Genomic DNA, 19,945 nt, shown 5'->3' on the forward strand with positions numbered 1-19,945 from the left:
GAGATAGCAGGGGAGGAATGGAGCTTAAAGAAACTATTTCTGCAACCTTTTAACACTGAGCGGACTGTAACTGGGATGAGTGACTTGGTGAGCTTGTGATTTACTTTTAGCTGAGGGTAAGATGGTCATGTAATAAAATAATAAAAAAAGACAGAAAAAGCCAAAAGAGAAACGTCACTACCACTGTCAGTCGGCTTCATATCAAAGTGCTTAATGGCTGTTACCCAGGCTGTGCTCCCTTCCATCAGCTCCTTCTCTAACCTCGCTAACACCAGTGACATGAAAGTAAGTACTGTTTTGACTTTATTTGTTAGATTCATATGCAATGACAAAAGTAGGTCTAATTGAATCTTTGTGTAAACTGGAACCAAAGCAATCAATGTTATTCCATATGTGTTTTTTTGTTTATTGTGTGTATTGTATTTGTATTTTCATTATTACAAATGATATAAAATATATTTTACTTAACATTTGACATTTGTCTATAATGTTGAACTAGCTACCCCAGAACTCCTGGGGCCCCAAAGCTCCAGTTAACTGTGAGTCAGCTGACTATTGTGAGTTACATAGAAAATTTGTTTAAGAGTACACACATATATGTGTGTTTTAAGACCTTATATTATACAGGTTTTGTGTATTTGCACTTTAAGCACATTTTATGGAGGCCTTATGCGGGTTAATCCAACCATGTTGACTTGCAATGAGCATGAATTTTGTGTTTTTGTTGTTATTCATCACCTCTCAATGCTCTCCAATATCATAGGTGTGGATGTCTGAGGGTGTCTCTCTTCCTCTGGACTCTCTGGACAACAGACTGTCCTCAAGCAGCTCTGAGCAGCTGCAGGTCTCTCAACAAATGACAGAGGAGCTCCTGGACGATGACAGCCAGGCTTCCTGGGACATTGAGTTCCTGCTGGCTGACTGGAGCAGCACATCACCTGAAGTCAACCCTTCTCTGGACAACAACAGTCAACGGCTCCCACAGCTCGACCCAAACAGAGCGTATCAAGGGGCAGGCATGTTCAAGGACCAACACGGACAGGAGCGTCTGCAGGTGGAGAGTGGTAGCCTCATGGCTGAGCTTCTGTCCCCCACTGGAACAACAGTGTCTGTCCAGCCAGAGTTGTACCACCATGGTTATAATGACGACCAAACAGGTCGGACTTCAATTCCCGGTCTGCATAATGTAGATCAGTTTGGCTTCCCTCTGGGGAGCAGTGTGGAAAGGCACAACAGAGGAAATATCAGTAAAGTCGCAACATGGGAATTCAGCGCTTACTACCCCCAACAACAGCCTTCCCTGCTGACCTTCCCTGACAGCAGGTTCATCCCACCTCAAGCTGTGACCTCTGACCCTCGACACTACAGCTACATGCCCCACTTTAACCACAACGCCAACCTTTTCTGCGACTACACCCACAACCAGGCTGCTGGTCACTTGCCCCTTCATCAGCAGCCCATGCTGGTCAGACCCCAGCTGCCTCCTGGTGGGGTGGAGGGGAAGCGTGGTCGAAGGGCCGCAGGCAAGAAGAGGCCTGCCATCCACAGCTGTGAATACCCAGGCTGCAGCAAGACCTACACTAAGAGCTCACACCTCAAGGCTCACCTTCGCACCCACACAGGTAAACCCCACGACTCTGCCATAGAAACTACAAAGATGTCTGTCACATTTTGTTTTATTCATGTGTTTGTTTATCACATTTGCATTATTGTTTACTCATCAGGGGAGAAGCCTTACCACTGTTCATGGGAGGGCTGCAACTGGAAATTTGCCCGCTCAGATGAGCTCACGCGCCACTACCGTAAGCACACAGGGCAAAAACCCTATGAGTGTGTGCTGTGTCAGAGGGCCTTCTCCCGCTCCGACCACCTGGCTCTGCACATGAAGAGACACACCTGATGGTCACGCACACACATACACGCACACAAAAATACCAGTGCCATTAAACTAGCATTAAAGCACTCTTCAAAGCATTTTTTAAAACTCTAATTCTCACCCAGTTATGCATGAGTTTGAGACTCAGTGACCTCCAACATCAACATAACATCCTCGCAGTGTTAACCTTTAATGTGTACTTGATTATCTAGTTGGTTAACTATACAGGCCAGTCATTGTGCACTGTTAAAACTCAATTTCAATTTATGTATTTTCCTCATTTGCTTGTCTGTTAAGTTCGAAAGACAAATGACTAAACAACTAAAAGAAATGACGGATATCCACAGTTATTGACTGACCATCAAATATTGACTTATTAACCAATTATATTTAATGTGACAAACTTTTAATTAGGTTGAGGTTGGATTGCAAGAACCCTAATTGATTAAACATCATGAAGACACAACCTTGGTTATTTTCAGTCAAGTGCTGGGACTTGACTATATGTTGAACTGAGTTAGTCTCTCTCTCTTTCTCTAACCCTAACACACATAAAGACATACACACATTTTCCCGCTGAGGACCTTCAGTAGAGTACAATAAACTTTAACACTAACAAAAGACCTACTGACAGATGTGTGTAACAGGTTATAATAATATATCCTGTAGTAACTCAGGGCTCATTTGACAAAGTCATGACAGCTTAGTTTTATTACCGCTGAGATGGTATCTTTGTCTCTCTCTCTCTCTTTCTCTTAATGATTGTAGCTTTAAGTATGTGCTTATACAGTGAATTTTTGTCAACTTTTTTGTGTCTGTGTGGGGAATTTTAATTTAAGAAAAATATGTATGCTTTTTGTCTCATAGTTGTAAATAAGCTACATTTTTCTCAGTTGTTTGTCATCATTGCAAAGTGAGCAACATATTTATTAAGATGATCTTTTATGTCAACAGAAGATACTATATAATTAACAATGATTTTTTATATTCTGACAACAGTGTTTTAAAGTGATTTAGTTATGTTTTCTTTGTCATATTCCAATAAAGACCTCTAATGCTGTAAAACTGTGTCTCAGTGTAATATGATTATTGACATATTTTGTAACATAGAACCTAACAAGATATTTTAAGTGCCTTCCTGATTGTTAAAACTATGGTGGCCCTGAAAGCTCAATGCACTGTTACTTCATTGACAAAAGAAAAGAAAATGAAGAAAACATCCTCACCAATTCGACAGCTTTATTAAAAATGAAAATTTAAAAAATAAATGCAACCAAGCACAAAAAATACAAAAAACACAACCAAAAAATAAGAAATACACAATGTAAATGAATTACAGAACAACAGATGGTTGTCCAGGGGACATTAAAAAGTATTGAATAACGAAATGTAACTAGATTTTTATTTATTTATTTTTTACACATTTCTGGCTTTTTTAGAAAGAGATACATGCCAGGAAACTCCTAAAACAGGGGTAGCCTCAACTGGATTAAGTTGTGGTTTTGTTTGGGTTAGGGTTATTGTGTGCAACTTGCAGTATTTCTGTATTTGGTTGTATTTCCTCAATTTGTAGCATTTTTTCTAAATGCAGCATGTGTTGTCAAGTTGGTGAAGATGTTTTCTTCATTTGATTTTCTTGTATCTATTTGCATATGTTCCTTAAGATGCAGTGTAATGAGCTTTGAGGGCCGGCAGGATCAAATAAGTTTATATTCCCGGTTTGAGTCCAATCACTGAATACATCTGGAACATGATTAATACGTTTGTGAGTCAATCTCACAAGTCAAAATGCCTCATTTCATGGTATGAAAACTCGGTTTCTAAAAGTGAGATAACACCAAATGTAGTTTGTCCTGTAGGGGTCAGTGTTGCCTGCAGGCTGATATCAGCAAGCAGTTGTCAGTTGTGTCTGCAATGTTTCTAATCTGGGTGACGGTGAGGTTGGGATGAGAATCTACTTATGTAACTCAGCACTCACTTATTCATCCCGATTATGACATATGACAGAGATATTCATCACATTATGCAGCTCCCTCTACCTCCACCCCCCTCTCTCTCTTATTCATACACATGCACAGGCATGTATTCCCTTAGGAAAGACAAACACACAGACAAGCAAACAAAAGTTAAACACTCACTTCCCAACATTTGCAACACATACACACACAGAGAGAAATGCATTTACCCTACAGTGAACATTTGTTCACTGGTGTCTATATGGTTTATGGTTTTATTTACATCTAGCATGATCCATGGCTAGATTTCCATTTACAGGGTCATTATAGACAGCTCACAGAATATAATACCCACCCACAAAAAGAGTCTACAGTACTTAAAATGATGGTGCACTCAGGAAAGCCTCTGAAAGTGACTCATTTTAATCTAAAAAGGTGAATTACATCGTGCAGCATTTCAGCTTTTCATAATTTAATGATATCATTACCGATCCCTCTAGGTGAACAAGATAGAGGACACTTTGTTATTTGCAGATTGACTTAAATAAGTTCTGAAATAGTGGATTTTGAAGGGGGTGACAGGTTTTAACAGATTAATGCTTCAGTGGGCTTCATTCAGTCCCAAAGGGTAGAGAAGATAAAAACAAACACTGTGATTTATAAGCGTACATTGTAATCAGAGCTGTAGCAATTATGGTTTATTTAGCACAGCACCGTTGTCTACAGCCCAGCAGGTAGTAATGATGTCACTGAGTGAAGAGTTGTAAACAAGCTGCACTACCTTGATTACGCTTGGTTTTGCCCATTATGAAACCTGCTCATCCAGGGTGTCATGGTAACACATTAGTGCCCAGTTTACCGCCAAATATACGCACATGAAGTAATCCTGATTATGACCGAGCTACAGATACACTCCACAGACTGAAGCCATCTGTTGTCCCTTGAAACTCTCCTCACATAAAGATGTTCAGCAGATTAATCTGCAACACTTCACTAACAGGTTAGTGATGGTCATGAGAGTGAGGCTGAGTCATTCAGGATTTAGAGGTGATGTGAGGACAGAGACGGATTATTGACCTGTAGTGCCTCATAAAAGAACAAACAAACTCTTAAACAAACCTTCTCTACTTTCACTATCTAGTTCCTGCTCCTCTGTTTACATCATGTATTACATGTAGACATGGTTTAATGGAGATGATAGGCATTAAGGACATGAGTCAAGTGTTAACAGTCTGCAAAACAAGCACTGATGCATTACTCTCTATCTATATATCTAACAACAAGAGAGAGCAACGTAAATGGGTAAAATATTAAAAAATGTCATTATTATAATTATAATATATGACCTTGTGACCAGGTCAAGGCTTAAAATCCATGTGGTACAAACAATTGCAATGTTTCATTGCATTTGCCTCATTTGGCTTATTTCTTCATAGTTTAAGTGACATGTTCTGTTCATGCCCACTGAGACACAGAACTGAAAGAAGAAGAATTACAAGGCCAAGAACTAGAAACCAAAGCATTATGTTTTCTCTCGCATTGGGACCCACAGGCCTAGTGCTGAGAACCACACACACAAACCCTCCATGACAGACTTTCATCAATATGGAGTCATGGGAGAAACAACTTGAATGTGGAGCAGCAGGAGAGAGGTTTGGTGAGGACAGAAGAGTAATTAAATTCTCTCTCTCTTCCTTGTTTTCCTCTGTGAAGTAATACAAATTAATCAGTGTCTATGTTTGAGGTTTTTTTCCCTTCCAGAGGACGTTTCAGGACACTCATTTAATCAAATGAAAGTAGACAGACAGAAAGGGAGAAAGAGACAGTGATCCCATCTTGAGTTAACACATTTGATAATATCAGTCAATTTAAATCTGAATCAGTCCATTAAGGGTAAAGGCATTCAACAACAGCTACTTTCAAGAATTTATGGACACAATAATGGAAGTGATCTTTTAAAAACTTGTAATTGTAATGTGTGTGCTATGTATTAAGCTGTTACAAAGTTATTTAATTTCCTAGTGTAGCAGTTGTGGTATAATAAAGAGGCTTTGTTTGCTTTCCTTTCAACATCGTGTGGTCAGAATCCATTAAAATATATCTAATTCAGTCTGCTTTCAACTGCTTACAAAACATATTTTTTCCCTGGATATATAACATATCAGCTGATAGTTAAACAATAACACAGCTGTCGTGGAGTTTAGTCATTGTAGTCAATGCTATGCAAACAAATGTGTTTGAACTTCCTTCAAACATCCTGCAAATCCTGTGAATGGTCACACTGTGTGAACAGCAGCGTTTCTGAGAAGAAGCAGGGACATCTTTAACTCAACGGAGCCATCTCAGTTCACCAAACCCAACTCTTACACACACACACACACACACACACACACACACACACACACACACATTCACAGAGAAATACACACTTAGACCCCACCGACTGTACAATTTGTTGTAGCTTTAATATTTTAGCAGCTCTGTCTCTCCTCAAGCATCTATAAATGAATTTTCTCTGCATTATTAAACCCTGTATTTTTCCCCCTCTCTTTTAAGGAGCTTAGGGTTTGTCCCACTTGTCTTTTTCAGGGGCTGCAAATTCACAAACAGAGCCAAACTGGCAATCTTCCATGTCGTAGGAGAGGTAAGGATTTCTAAATGAGTGTGAACTTGTCCAGCACAAGTTAAGGTCTATTCTTACTCTTGATTTAACTAACTTAATGAAAGTGACTGTAAGTTCGTATGAATGTGTTGAATTATTGACCATATTGTCTGTGCTATTGCACAACATCACATATTGAGAATCTTGGCATGATGTCCAAAAGCAGGATGAGCATTAGAGTGGTGAAAGCTGCACTGAAGCTGTTGAGAGGAACTGTGAGTCCAAGTGGATCAAGGGATGTAAAGAGAGAGAAAAAGAGGGAGGGAGGGAGGGAGGGGGATGACAGAAAGAGGGAGAGGGGGTGAGTTGAGTCTCCTGATTTGAACTTAAGCGTACACACACACACACACACACACACACACACACACACACACAAAGTCAAACAAGGCCAGTGTCCACTCTGTGCACAGGCAGTCAGTTTTTTTCTGCCTCTGTGTTCGAGGATCTAATGAAGCTTCATGTACACATGAAAGCACACACACACACAAACGGATTTGTACTTCTATACTTGTGGGGACCCTCGCTGACATAATTGTGCTTCCATAAAATTGGGGGGCTCACAAGTTGGAGATTTTTTAAAAAGGGTTGTCAAGATGTCAAAATGTAAAACACCTCCTATATTTCAACTTGATGCTGTCATTTCAGTTCTTACTGTATGATAACATACAGTATGCTACTCTTTGGTGTTATCTTTATGAGGCTTATAACCTCCAGGTTCAATATTCACATCTAGAGCAATAAAGATAAATACAAACTACACTGCAATCTGTGCTGAAATTATTATTACCTTGTACAAGCAAAAGTGCTACTGGTGTTCTCACAGCTGGTTATTGTTTAACATGTGAAATGGTATACTGGACCTGCCCATGTCTATATGCATAGTGGACCTGTAGACTCAGTGTACTTAATGCCATCACAGGAACAAACATCCCCACACAACTAAAAACTGGGCAACACATCCATGTTAAAAGTCCATAAAAAATCAAATTAAATGTGTTAGAATTGTCCTTATCACAGCCAATAAATGCAAAGCCATGCAATGGAAAGATGAACACCCACCTACATCTGCTAGATGGACTAATGAATTGTTGACCAAATGAAAAGCTAATGTACAACTTGAAGGGAAAGCTTGAAGAGTTCATAAAGATTTACCAATACACAAAGGCTGTTAGCAATTCCCCACTACAACTATATTGTTTTATGTTTCTTTTTAAAAGTCTGTACTGTTTAGTTGTTTTATTACCTTCTCATTACATAATCTGAAGCAAACTGGACAATGATATTTCGAAATGTACCTATTTCTAATGGGAAAATGGGTGAATTTGCACATTTTCATTCACATAAAGAAAAAAAAAACTGAATTAGAATAAACACATATTTATACTCTGTTATACAAAATTGAACACAAAAGATTACAAGTGAGCAATTTTTCGAGATTTATGATTATGTAACCCTAACCCTGTAAATCACTTTCACAAATCAATCCCTAAATATAATCTCCCATCATCATATCAGGTGATTCATATGTTGTTTTTTCTAACTTCATGTGAATGAAAATGTGCAAATACCTCCATTTTTCAAGAGGAAATAGGTACATTTCAAAATATCACTGTCACTGATGACAAGGTTTGAGAGCAAAGTTTGAAGGGAATAATGTTTTCTATATTTTTTATGCATAATCAATAATAATATAACACGTATTACACAGGAACATAAAACAAATAGAAAAATGTTACACAGTGACATGAAAACAGACTATATGACAATATGATTATATATTATTATCTACACTGTGGGCCTGGAAGTCAGTTGCCTTCCAGCTTCAAGGTTTCAAGGTTCCTGCTCATATATGGCCACCCACACACACAAAGACACTAACTGCTGCTTTCATATTTTGCACAATATTTCAGTTACATAAGCCACAGTACAGAGTGGACACATTATTAATGAAGCATGTCCAGTAATGCAGTCATTGTTATTTGTCACAGCATCAACCTTAAGGTCAACACATGGAGCTTTGACTTGAGCCAGAGAGAGCGAGTCAGAGCTTATGTTCAAAGATGAGTCTGTTTAGTGCATGTACACACGCACACACACACACACACACACACACACACACACATACACACGCACACACACATAGCAGAAACACACAGAAAGACATGCTCTGGTGAGATAGTACACTGTATTCTTTTTAGGCAGACTTATTAGGTATGGTTTGTGCCAGTTGTCTATTCATCTAATAGTTTGCAAGTGCATACAAAATGTACCAAGAACTGGAACTGTTTTACTATCTTGGCAATCTTGGCAGAACTTGTTGAGAAATCATTCCAGGAAAAACTAATTTCTCAAAGCAGAATAAGCCTGTTTGTTTCACTAGTACCCAGAAGATGACACCTCAATGTGTAAAAATCTGCAAACAAGTTGATTTGAACTGGAAACAGGTGAAACAATCTCAGCCTCGAGGTGATATTTTTTCTTTGTTTGTTTTAAGAAAATTATATTTTTAAGACTAATACTTTGTAATGACCCACTGAATCAGATCCTTTTGCCACAGTGTAACCCCTGTGCTCCTGGAAGCTGCTGGCATTTCTGGGAAAATACTTTCCAAAGAAAAACCTTGACTAGTGGAGGCAGGAAGTGAAATCAAAATGTTTCATTTAATCTAGTTTGTTGGCAGCTTGTGACACTCAGTTCATCGTTACAGTTATCTTTTCACAGAATATCACCACAGCCTCCTCTCAGAGTCATGGCATTTTGAAACTGATTTGTCCAAGGTTACAAGTATCAGGTCAATAGTAGCATTGTTGGTAGTTATTAATCCACAGAGATTATATAAATGAAAGAATGAGAAGTTTAATTGGCATCTGCTGTGTTTTGAGGAACCAGTGAGACAATGAGACAGAGAGATCCAGTGTGTGACATTTTCATGTGCGTGGAGGAAGTATCACTGTCCAGCAGATCGCTCTTGGAACAATGTTCTTTTTTTCTGTGCAACCTCAACCGAACTTCCAGCTCCACAGTCCTCACATGCTCCGTGTATGTATGTGTGTGTATGTGTGTGTGCGTGTATTACATAACAGCCCTCTTTTCCATTCACACTGTCAACTGGCATTCAAAAGACTTGTTCTTTCTATATCCCACTGTGGGGCTGCTTTTATATTCTTCATTTACAATACATGGTTGTGTAATTTATAGATGAATTCACAGGTGCAGTAACAAAGTGATTAGATCAGCATCTTTGCTTCCTACACAATAAAACCAACAGTCTCTGAAAAGGGAGAAAATATACTGGCAATTTTAATATCTAATACTATGGAAGCAGTAAGAATAATAATATATGTGTTTTTCTCGTGCAGGTATGTGTGACAGAGAGCATGTACACAAACTTTTTGCCATGCAACTTTGAACTCTTTTACAGGTATTCACCTGCAAAGAGCAACTGAGGACAAGTCAACCATGACTGTTGTCCACACTGGCTTGAACTGGATAACCTCACCTAACTGTGATATGCATGTAAAAGTACAAGTTTTATGATGCATAGTGGAAGGATTGCATAGAAACCTGCGAGTGGAAAAGCTATTACACAGATGAACAATTGTCTTGACACTATGGAAAATCTCCTTCTGGAAACTACAACTAAATGTAGGTTAGAAGTCATCATGAAACAGGAGTGGAAAAAACCCAAGTATATTTACTCAAGTACTGTACTATACGTTTTAACTTGAAGGTATTTGCACTTTACTTGTGTATGTACATTGTATGCTATTTATTACTTCCACTCCACTACATTTCAGAGGCAAATATTGTACTTCTTACTTCATTAGTGAAGTAAACTGTAAAGTAGTTTAAACTACCTCCACCTCAAACAGCTACATCGGTAAAATGCTGCTTACACATGAATGCATCAGTACTAAGAATATACTTTATTAAAGGTAATTATGTACTTTTACTTCTAATGCTTTAGTAAATTTAGCTGATCACACTCATGTACTTTTACTTAATTGGGATTTTAAATACACAAATAACTTGTAATGTAGTATTTTTACTTAAGAATCTGAGCACTTCTTCCACCCACCACTGCAATGAAATGTCTTAGGGGTCTTTGTTTCGTTTATATTTTTAATGAGTGAAATTGTTAAACTGAATCAAACATGTAGTGTAATTTAGCTTTATGATCAATCTATGGCCTGTTTGTGTGTGTTTAATAAAAAGACACAGAAAAACACAAAGACACACTACAGGAAATACTGATCCATTGTACTGTATGAGTGAAGATTTAACTTGACAAAACCAAGACTTCCAGGTGCAAATAATTAAAATCCTTGTTGAAAGATGTATAGGCTCATAAGAGGGTGGACCTGAGAGTTCAAGGCACTTATCACGTAATCACATTGTCCCCAGTATAAAAATAACTGTGGCTTCAACTGACAAATATCATAGTATTTTGAGTCAGTTCAGTCAGTTAGTTTTGCCACAATTGCACAAGAGCTTTACTTGTGACAATAGTGCAGCAAAAGCCAGAGCTGAAAACATTATGACATAATACCATAATACAGTAATCTGTTTACAATATTCAACTTACAATGAAAAGTGGTCTTAACTTCAGTAGGGTATGTGTGAGGAGAAATTGAGCCAATTTCAGTCTTTAGTTTTATGTGGTTAATTATACAAGACTGACAGAAAATATGCCAAGACTGTGGCAAATAGGCTTTTATCTGCTTTATGCTGTAATGGGTTTTTTCTCAGTCGTTTATAATTGTCAATTGTTGAGTTTAAGTACATGCTTACAGTTCACTTTAGACTATGTCTTCCTTCGCCCAAGAGAACTGCCAACTGCATCGATGTTATTCAATATCATTTAAACAACCTGTTTGGACTTATTTTTGAAAGCAGCTTGTTTTGTTGCTGTTTGTTCTGCGTGTCTCCGCTGGTTTGCCTCAGCTGGCTTCCCGTTGGGAGGAGGAGGAGGAGGAGGAGGAAGGGGTGGGTCAGGCGGGGTGAGGATCCGGCCCCAGCTGAACCGATGAGAGGGGGGGGGGGCGAGATACCACAGATGCGTAGGTTAGAAGCAGAAACATCTAGACGACCTGTGAAGCACCACATGCCTGCTCTCTGTCTCTGACTGAGATTTCATCCAAGGTTTCACCGACAGACTATTCTGTGAGTAACATCTGCTTTACAGCTGATATTTTATCCTGAAATATCATGCAGGTAGTTGTTAAAGTTCACAAAATGTAAAATGTGTCATTCCGTTTTCTATACGAATTTAGGGAGATTTGTTTATGTAAACACTAAAATACAGCATTTCGGGCGTATTGGTCTATTTAGGATTTTACTTTTTAATAAAAGATTTGTGGTGTAAAAGCTGTCTTTGTTATCAATAGCTAGATTATTTGCCTCTTAATCAATCTAATCGATACTGAAATGGACAGTCAACATTTACATTTATTCTATCAGAATCTCATTAACTGCGTAGCCTATATAGTAATTGATTGATTGATTACTGTATATGCCCAATATGTATGAATAAATATGAATCAAGAATTAACTGGTCAATCAAATCAAATAGTTAGCCTAGTGTAAGTTTAATTACTGTAATGTTTATCCAAGTGTATTATTTCATTAAGTATTGATTGAATATGGGAGCTTACTATGTTTTTGAGTGTTTCCTGCTGCTTAGTACATTATGGCAGTAATCTGTTGCAACCCCGTAAACAAATCTTTTCCTCATCATGTGTACTTATGTTTTTTTGCCACTAGGTGGAGTCATTACATCACCCTGAGCCACCGACAGTCAGTGAACTCCTCTCAGATCTCTGCAGCCTCTCAAGCTGTCACATCAGGACTGTTTGAACATGACGGGTCAGACTGTGGGAGGTGTCATCCAGGACCTGATGGCTGCGGAGGGACTGGAGTTCAGGCCTCTGGGTGGGGCCGGGTCTTTCACTGGTGAGGCTGTTTCCATCCTGTCCTCCACAGGCCAGCTGGCCCGAACCCTCCTTGGTCACACCTTTGCCCTCAAACGCAAAGAGAACCTTGCCATTGGTGAAAATAAGGTTGGCAGCAGTTGTGATGATGACAACGGCAACAATATGCGCCGCAAACGGGAGTTCATCCCAAACGAGAAGAAAGATGAAGGCTATTGGGACAAGCGGAAAAAAAACAACGAGGCAGCCAAAAGGTCCCGAGAGAAACGTCGAGCCAATGACATGGTGCTGGAGAGGCGCATCCTGGGCCTGCTGGAGGAGAATGCTCGCCTGGGAGCCGAGCTGCTGGCCCTCAAGTTTCGCTTTGGTCTGGTCAAAGACCCGTCTGACATGTCAATTCTGCCGCTGTCTGCACCCTTTTGTTCGCATCCAACACCTAGCACAACACAATACTACCAGCATCACACTGATGGACCATCATACCTCAACGCACAGCACAGCTCCAGCACCCCCCACATCCACCCTCCACAGGAGGGTGCCATCTATGGACCGAGGGGAGCAGGGCCTCTCTCAAGCCACAGTGTGTCCGAAGACTCTGGCACATCATGTACCTCATGTAGCTCAAACGTGGGCAGCCCAGTGTTTTGTGATGAGACACTGAGTGATCGTGGTGGGCCGTCTCCAAGAGAGCTGGTGGAGGAGCAGCAGGGCTATGACTCCTACCTCTGTCCGTTGGAGGTCAACGAGAGTCAGTATGTAAACAGACAAGATTCACCTGAGGGTCTGAGAAGCCTCCCTCACAAGCTCCGCTTCAAAGCCCCCAGTGGGAGCAGCGATGCAGGTGAGGTGTCCCAGTCCACTGATAGCAGACACAGTGGACCACCTGTAGCCACACTGGGGCCAAACATCCAGGTGAGGAACCACCAGCAGGGGGGATGGGACAGTCGTGTGGAGAGTCAGGGTGTCTGGTCCAGGGAGGAGGCCTGCAGTGAACTTGGGCAGAGGTATCCATCCTTTGGATGTTATAATTCCACCTCTCTGCAGACCTCCAGGGACACCAAGCATCCGACGCAGGATGTCAGTCTCTGGTCTCAGATCAGCTGTCTGTCTCAGGAAGTAGCTCAGCTCAAGAAGCTCTTCTCTCAGCAGGTACTCTCCAAGATCGCTTAAAACCTGAGCAGACTAATAGGCAGATATACAACGCAAATCATACGGTTATAATTTGTAACACCTCCATCTCACCTTGTTTACTCGACTCAGATGTGGACATAACATTTTAACACATTTTAGTCTTCTTTTGGACAACATATAGTTTTTAGCTTTTCAACTCAAATACAGGAATATTATCTTATAATAAAAAGCAGCAAAAATGTATGCAGTCTCAAAGAAGACACACAAGTTAGCTGAAAAAAAAAATTTATGGACTGTACTCTTGTTTATATGATCTTGTGTGTCATTTACTGCATTTGTAAAGTATCAGGTTTATCTTATGTCAGCAAGGTACGTAGAGGTGAGTATTTCACTACAGAATCATAATCAAAGTTAAATCAAGTTTTTTTTTTTATTACAACACAGCTGGTGGACTGAATCTACACTACATATCATACAACACCAGAGCAAACATAAAGGACATAAGTGAAAAACATTCACAAGCCTACACAGCCCCACATACCATACAACGTTTGTGTATTCTGTATTGTGAACTGTACTTGAAAATAAATGTATATCTTATATAAGAGACTGTTCATTTTCTCAACTGTGCATTTACAAACCTATAACATTTAGTTTTAGTATCACAAAAACATAACATATGCTGGCTCTGCATTGCAGATTCTTATATGGTTCTAACATAACATAACAAACTTTATGTATATGGCAGCAGCAAAAGTAATAAGAAATGATCAAAACATACAGACCATGAAGGTCACACATGTGAAGAGATACAGTGATCAACATGTAAGACACTTTTAAGGGTTTTTGAACTACATTTTGTATTAGATGAAAGACTCAGTGCAGCCTGTGTATAAAGGGCAAGACAGCTCTGGTATGTGAGGCACTGGAGAGGAGAGGTGCACTGCGCAAGAATATGATATGTCACAAGTTTTTCAGCTAAACTGATGCTATTTGTGTCCTTTACAGCTTATCTGGCATCATTATGATATACTCTGTCACCTTAAATATCATGTTGGTGTTAGTGCACCAACACTAAACCACAGTTACTGCGATGAAGAAGGGCTGATGGGGTGTCGGACAGTGCTACAGGGACAGAGGGGTGGTGAATGGATGCAGGGAGAAGGGCAAAACTCATGCATGAGTCATCTATCACGTCAGCAGTAGGAAAGCTATTTTTAGCATTGAAGCAACTGTGGTGGAGACTGATTGGCTCATATGGAAGTGGAGAATTCAGGTTCAGAATACACTGACACCTGGAGTGAGTAAAAACCTGCTGAGAGACATCAGAGGAGCGGCTGTGAAATATGTTCTGATGGCTGCGGGGAGGGGGGCAGAAAGCTGAAACATGTGGTATATTTTTAACATTTGTCAGAGGATGTGACTCACTTAACAGGATATCATTCATCTGCATTAGTTACAATTCTTGAATATTTCCTCTCACAGTATCTTTGAAATCAACACCAGGTGGCGCCAACTGCCTTCATCACCATGGATCACTGAATCTCATTCATCCATTCATTCATTGACAACAGTGTTACTACAGAGGTCGTTTCCTCCTCTTTGTGCCTACTGTAGTAGCACATGCTGCAAATGGAGAATAAGAATAAGGGTGTACAGTCATTTTCTGCAGGAAATGTAGGCACACCTTCTAATTATCTGATTTCATGCAGTGAAAGCATGAGGCATGGGCTAAAAAAAGCACTGAAGTTGTTTAAGGACAACAATAAAAATACATTTTATGCTAATTTAAGTGAACCAGGTAAAACCAGATCTACACTTTAGGCCCTGGATGTCTCCATCTTATACTCTGCAGAACAACAATAACAGATAAACATGAGGTATTTTGCCTGTGATCAATTTTCATCCAGCCCACTCTGCAACCCCCTCTGCTATAAGCCATATAGGAAGGAGTGAGAGCCTTCTGGTTGCTAGGCAGACACCACCACACCACAGTTGCCAAGGGAATGCCTGCATGCAGAGGCAGCTGAAGAGATGGAGGAGTGTGTTGGGGGTTGGTGGCTTTAACAGAGGACTGGTGGGGGAGGAGCTAGACAAGTTCAAGGCCGCCGTTTCCCCAACATTAATGGTGGTGATGATATTGTGTGTGTGTGTGTGTGTGTGTGTGTGTGTGGTGAATAGGTGCACATGTGTGGGTAGAGAGACAAAGCAGGGGGAAGGGATGTGAGTGAGAAAGTGGGTTGGAAGTGGATGTGTGTCTGATATGAAGCAGGGCTGACGTAACTGCATATGAAATATGGTGGTGATGAGGACAACGGGCTTTGTAGGATAACAGAAAATCTCCTAAGAAGATAATAGAGTTCCTTTTCTTATAAACAGAAAGATGGAGAAAAATAATGCTGCAATGATATTTTACTCAAAGTAAAGGTTTTTTGTTTTATTCTCATTCACATCATTCTATCTGAAATGGATAGTCAAAATTCAAACTATGATTTTCTTCTTTTTTAAAAATCTAACAAAACATTTTGCACCAAGGTGAGGTAGTTAAAATCCAGTATTCAATATATTCAAATACGTTTAATGTGAAATTTATGTTCTGCAGCAAAGACAAAAAAACAAATCACAGCTTTTGTTTTTAGGATATTTAAGGACGTTAATCTGTAAACAAAGGGTTAACTCTGTTACAAACATAACTCGTGTAACCTACTCTACTGATTTTACAGATAAGCACACCTCATACTGAAACAACTAATATAAAGCTTATCAGAGGGAATTTACACTGTGGGTGTGAGAAAGACTTAAACTAGAATAAAAGAAATGAATAAAGGACAGTTATTATATTATTATTATTATTATGTTTTATGGAATATGCAAGGACTGTAATCAGTGTTTTGGTACTTTAATCTCTAACAAACAGATCATAACACGCCTGCTGCATGTCTCTGCTGGAAAGTCTTCTCAAGATCTGGATCCTACTCTGCTGACTATGATGTCAGCAGGCTTACACATATACTATTAGAGGCTTTATAACTCATTTACACTGACATCAGAACAGTCATACCACAACTGTTTTCAAGTGAAATTGTCCTAAGTTTCAAATTCATGCTATGTTAATGATGTTTATGCAAATAACAGTTGCATTTTGATGTAAGAGCTCAGTCTGTGCTTTCGTTTTTTCTCCACTAATATTTCAAGTGGAACATTTAAGTGTATTCAAATATAAAACAAACAAAAAAGGGGAACAGAAAGAAGATGGATGTATGCTTCTGCGTACATAAATATGGTTTATACAGAGTCCAGAAAGCTGACATACCAACTTTTAAATGTTGGAAAGTTTTACAGGCAGTTCTTGTCTTAATGGCAGCCTGCTGAGGTGTCCTTGACTGAGACGCTATATGACCTTGACCTCTGGCCTCATTATAGGGCCTTAAAATGATGTTAATAAAGTTTCTCATTCATACATTACAATGTGGAAAAGAGATTCATATCTACTCTGTGTGTCACAGTGAGTGCAATTATTCTAGTTCTGCATTAATTAGAGTCTAAACTAATTGTATCTTATCAATTTTAGAGCTGCAACAATGACTCAATTAAGCAATCATCAACAACATTTTCAAGTTTCAACTTCTCAAATGTGATGATTTCCTGTTTTTCTTTTTAACACAATGGTGAATAAGCTTTTTGACGATCAGTCTGACAAAAAAGCAAATTGATGACATCAATGTGACCTTTAAGATATGGTGAAATATTTTTTTCCACCACATTTTTAATCATTTACAAGACTTGATGATGAATCAGTTTATGGAGAAAATAGTTGTGAGATTACACATAATGAGAATAATGGTAAGTTGCAGTGTCTATCTAAATATCCATCTATCTATCTATGTTTCTATCTATGGGTAGTTTATATCGAGTAACTTACCTTATAAAATATATATTATAATAAACATACACTCTGTCACAGAAGCAGAGAGAACAGAGAAGTTTTTTTGGAATTTCAGAAACACAAAAATATGTGTTTGGAAAAGCAGAAAACAAATTAACATGGAGAAAGAATAAGAGGCAAAACCTTATTCCATCATGTTATTAATTACATATATCATTATTAACTGTGTGCCAATAAAGCCTGAACCCCTCTAAATGATATAAATATATTTTATACAAGAGATTTTTTTTTCATTATGATGTAAGACTTACATGTTGTGTAGGCTAATACATTTATAGAAAAAATGCTTCTATCAGGTAGCCAGGCAGGGGCACGGTGAGGGTGCTTTCCAGGTATCATGAGAATGAATTCAATCTTAAATTGCTTAATTAACAACAAAATATCAGAGGAGAAAATAAAAAGGCTAATAATGACGCACGAGCGGATATATAACCGCGACCCCACATTCACACAGCAGAGGACATGCTGTTACATGCTATTAATGGATCTCTCTGCTACATGGTGACTGCTGCGTGAACTTATAAACTTAACCACTCCCGTGTAAAATAAGACATGGTGTTACATGAGGTAGGAAGGATGGAGGGGTGGAGAGAGTAGAAGTGGAAAAAAAGGAGACGCGCTAATGTCACACACACACACACACGCGCATAGCCTACTCTCGCGCGGAGAGATAGAGGACAAAAACGTGACTAGGCAGCCTAAGAGCTGTTATGCAACCGCTGACCTACTAACACATATTTCTAGAAAGGGAGCCGGAGAAACTGGAGCAAAGTGTCCGGCAGCGCGCAACACAGAGGCAGCCCGAGCCAAGAGACAGAAACAGCACCGAGCCGACCGGCTGACTCAACCACAACACGACAGGAAAAAGGAGCAAGAACTTTTTTTCTTTCTCTCTCTCGGCTTTTTTGGGAGGTTTCTTCTAAAGGGACAAGGAAGGAGGACACGGGAGCGAGACAGCTTTTGTGTCGCGGGGAAGCCTGAATCTTCTCCTCCAGGACATTGAAAGGTATGTTTTGACTGCTGCTTTTTTCTCTCATCTCTCTTAATAGTTTCCACTCGGTGTATGTATGTGTGTGGGGTTTTTTTTAACGTTCAGTGGTTTTTGTGAGTGTGTGCTGCGGTGAGGACGTGATGCTTATGGCCGGTTTATTGTTCACATGGCGACTCGAGCTCCACCGGCAGCTCCGCGCGCCCGTCCGTGACTTTGAGACGTGTGCTGCTGTTTTTGTCCCATAAAGCACGGCTACTTACACGTTAATACGCTCGCTTTGTTGCGGTTTTTTTTAATCCCCGGTATTGATACGAAACCGATAAAGGTATAAGGAAAAACGTGGTTGGACGTGTCCCACATTACGTGTTCAATGTCAAGGCGAGGTAATTTCCCTCATGGTGGTGTTTTCCAGGGAATGAGGGCAGCTGCTGTCTGCTTAATGCAGACACACACTGCACTACAATCTGCTGCACGTGGCGTGCTGCTGTTTGTATGTGTAACTCGTATTTTTAAATGTAAGTCATCATTTCACTTTACCAGCTGAAATACTGTTAATTCATATCAGCTTACCTGCCGAGCTGATGCAAATATTTTACTGGATTCAAGCTTGGATACCAGTTCATGTAAAGCTTATTGCTGATGGCACACTTTCAAATAAACTGTCTGAAATACATGTTAGAGAACATAAATAGAAATTATATATTACAAAAATGAACATCCTTTAAAAATAACATGCATTAATACTGTATATAATTTCAAATTAAAATCTTAGTGGAAAATATTTTGAGTGTAGGCTATGCTGAAATAATCTGCTATAAATGGAGTAATTTATTATAATGAATCTGTCCTTGCTCCAGATGTGCACACCATTTAGTTACCTCAGCTTTTAGATTACATCACCATCACTAATAGATGTTCAAGCTGAAAAGGAGAAAACATTTTTTTTAAACTCAAAATGTCTGATTTCCATTAAAAGTGAGTCACTGGCTGATTTTCTTTTCCTTTTTTACTTGTAAGGTGCGTTAAGCACAGCACAGAGCTTTGCTTTGAGGGAGTTGGAGGGTATGACATAACCAGCACACAGCAGGGAGAAGCAATAAACAGCAGCTCTCTCCTGGGACACACAGGCCTGTAATTGATTCCCGTTCACACCCTCTATGATCTTTTCCCATCATTCAGACACTGAAAATCCTGATTTTTAGATATGTTTTTTTTTGCCAGAAGTCTGCATGAATCTGCTTATTCAATAAAAAATGAAGTGGAAGTTGCACTTTAGAAATGCTCTTATAAATGATGTAAAACAGCTGCTATGTATAACTTGCTCAGTTTTTATCCTTATGGATGGAACAGAAAAATGAGAAGTGATGGACTCCAGAGCTCTTGGCGAGACTTTTGTGTGACTTTGTTGTGAAATTAGAATACCAAATGAACATCCAGGATGTGATGCAATGCAT

General features: G+C 39.4%; 2 protein-coding genes across 2 annotated transcripts; both read left to right on the forward strand.

Annotated features, from left to right (window-relative positions):
• Positions 1-2,917, forward strand: klf1 (Kruppel-like factor 1 (erythroid)). The gene is made up of 3 exons (XM_053333526.1): positions 1-285; positions 764-1,622; positions 1,725-2,917. Exons 1-3 carry the CDS (start codon positions 214-216, stop codon positions 1,898-1,900), a joined length of 1,107 nt encoding a protein of 368 aa, XP_053189501.1. The 5' UTR covers positions 1-213; the 3' UTR covers positions 1,901-2,917.
• Positions 2,918-11,559: 8,642 nt separating this feature from the next.
• On the forward strand, positions 11,560-14,103 carry LOC128373209 (nuclear factor interleukin-3-regulated protein-like). Its single transcript, XM_053333508.1, has 2 exons — positions 11,560-11,656; positions 12,257-14,103. Exon 2 carries the CDS (start codon positions 12,352-12,354, stop codon positions 13,591-13,593), a length of 1,242 nt encoding a protein of 413 aa, XP_053189483.1. The 5' UTR covers positions 11,560-11,656; positions 12,257-12,351; the 3' UTR covers positions 13,594-14,103.
• Positions 14,104-19,945: the final 5,842 nt, after the last annotated feature.

The sequence above is a fragment of the Scomber japonicus genome, chromosome 2 (assembly GCF_027409825.1).
Source record: "Scomber japonicus isolate fScoJap1 chromosome 2, fScoJap1.pri, whole genome shotgun sequence".
Lineage (NCBI taxonomy): Eukaryota > Metazoa > Chordata > Actinopteri > Scombriformes > Scombridae > Scomber > Scomber japonicus.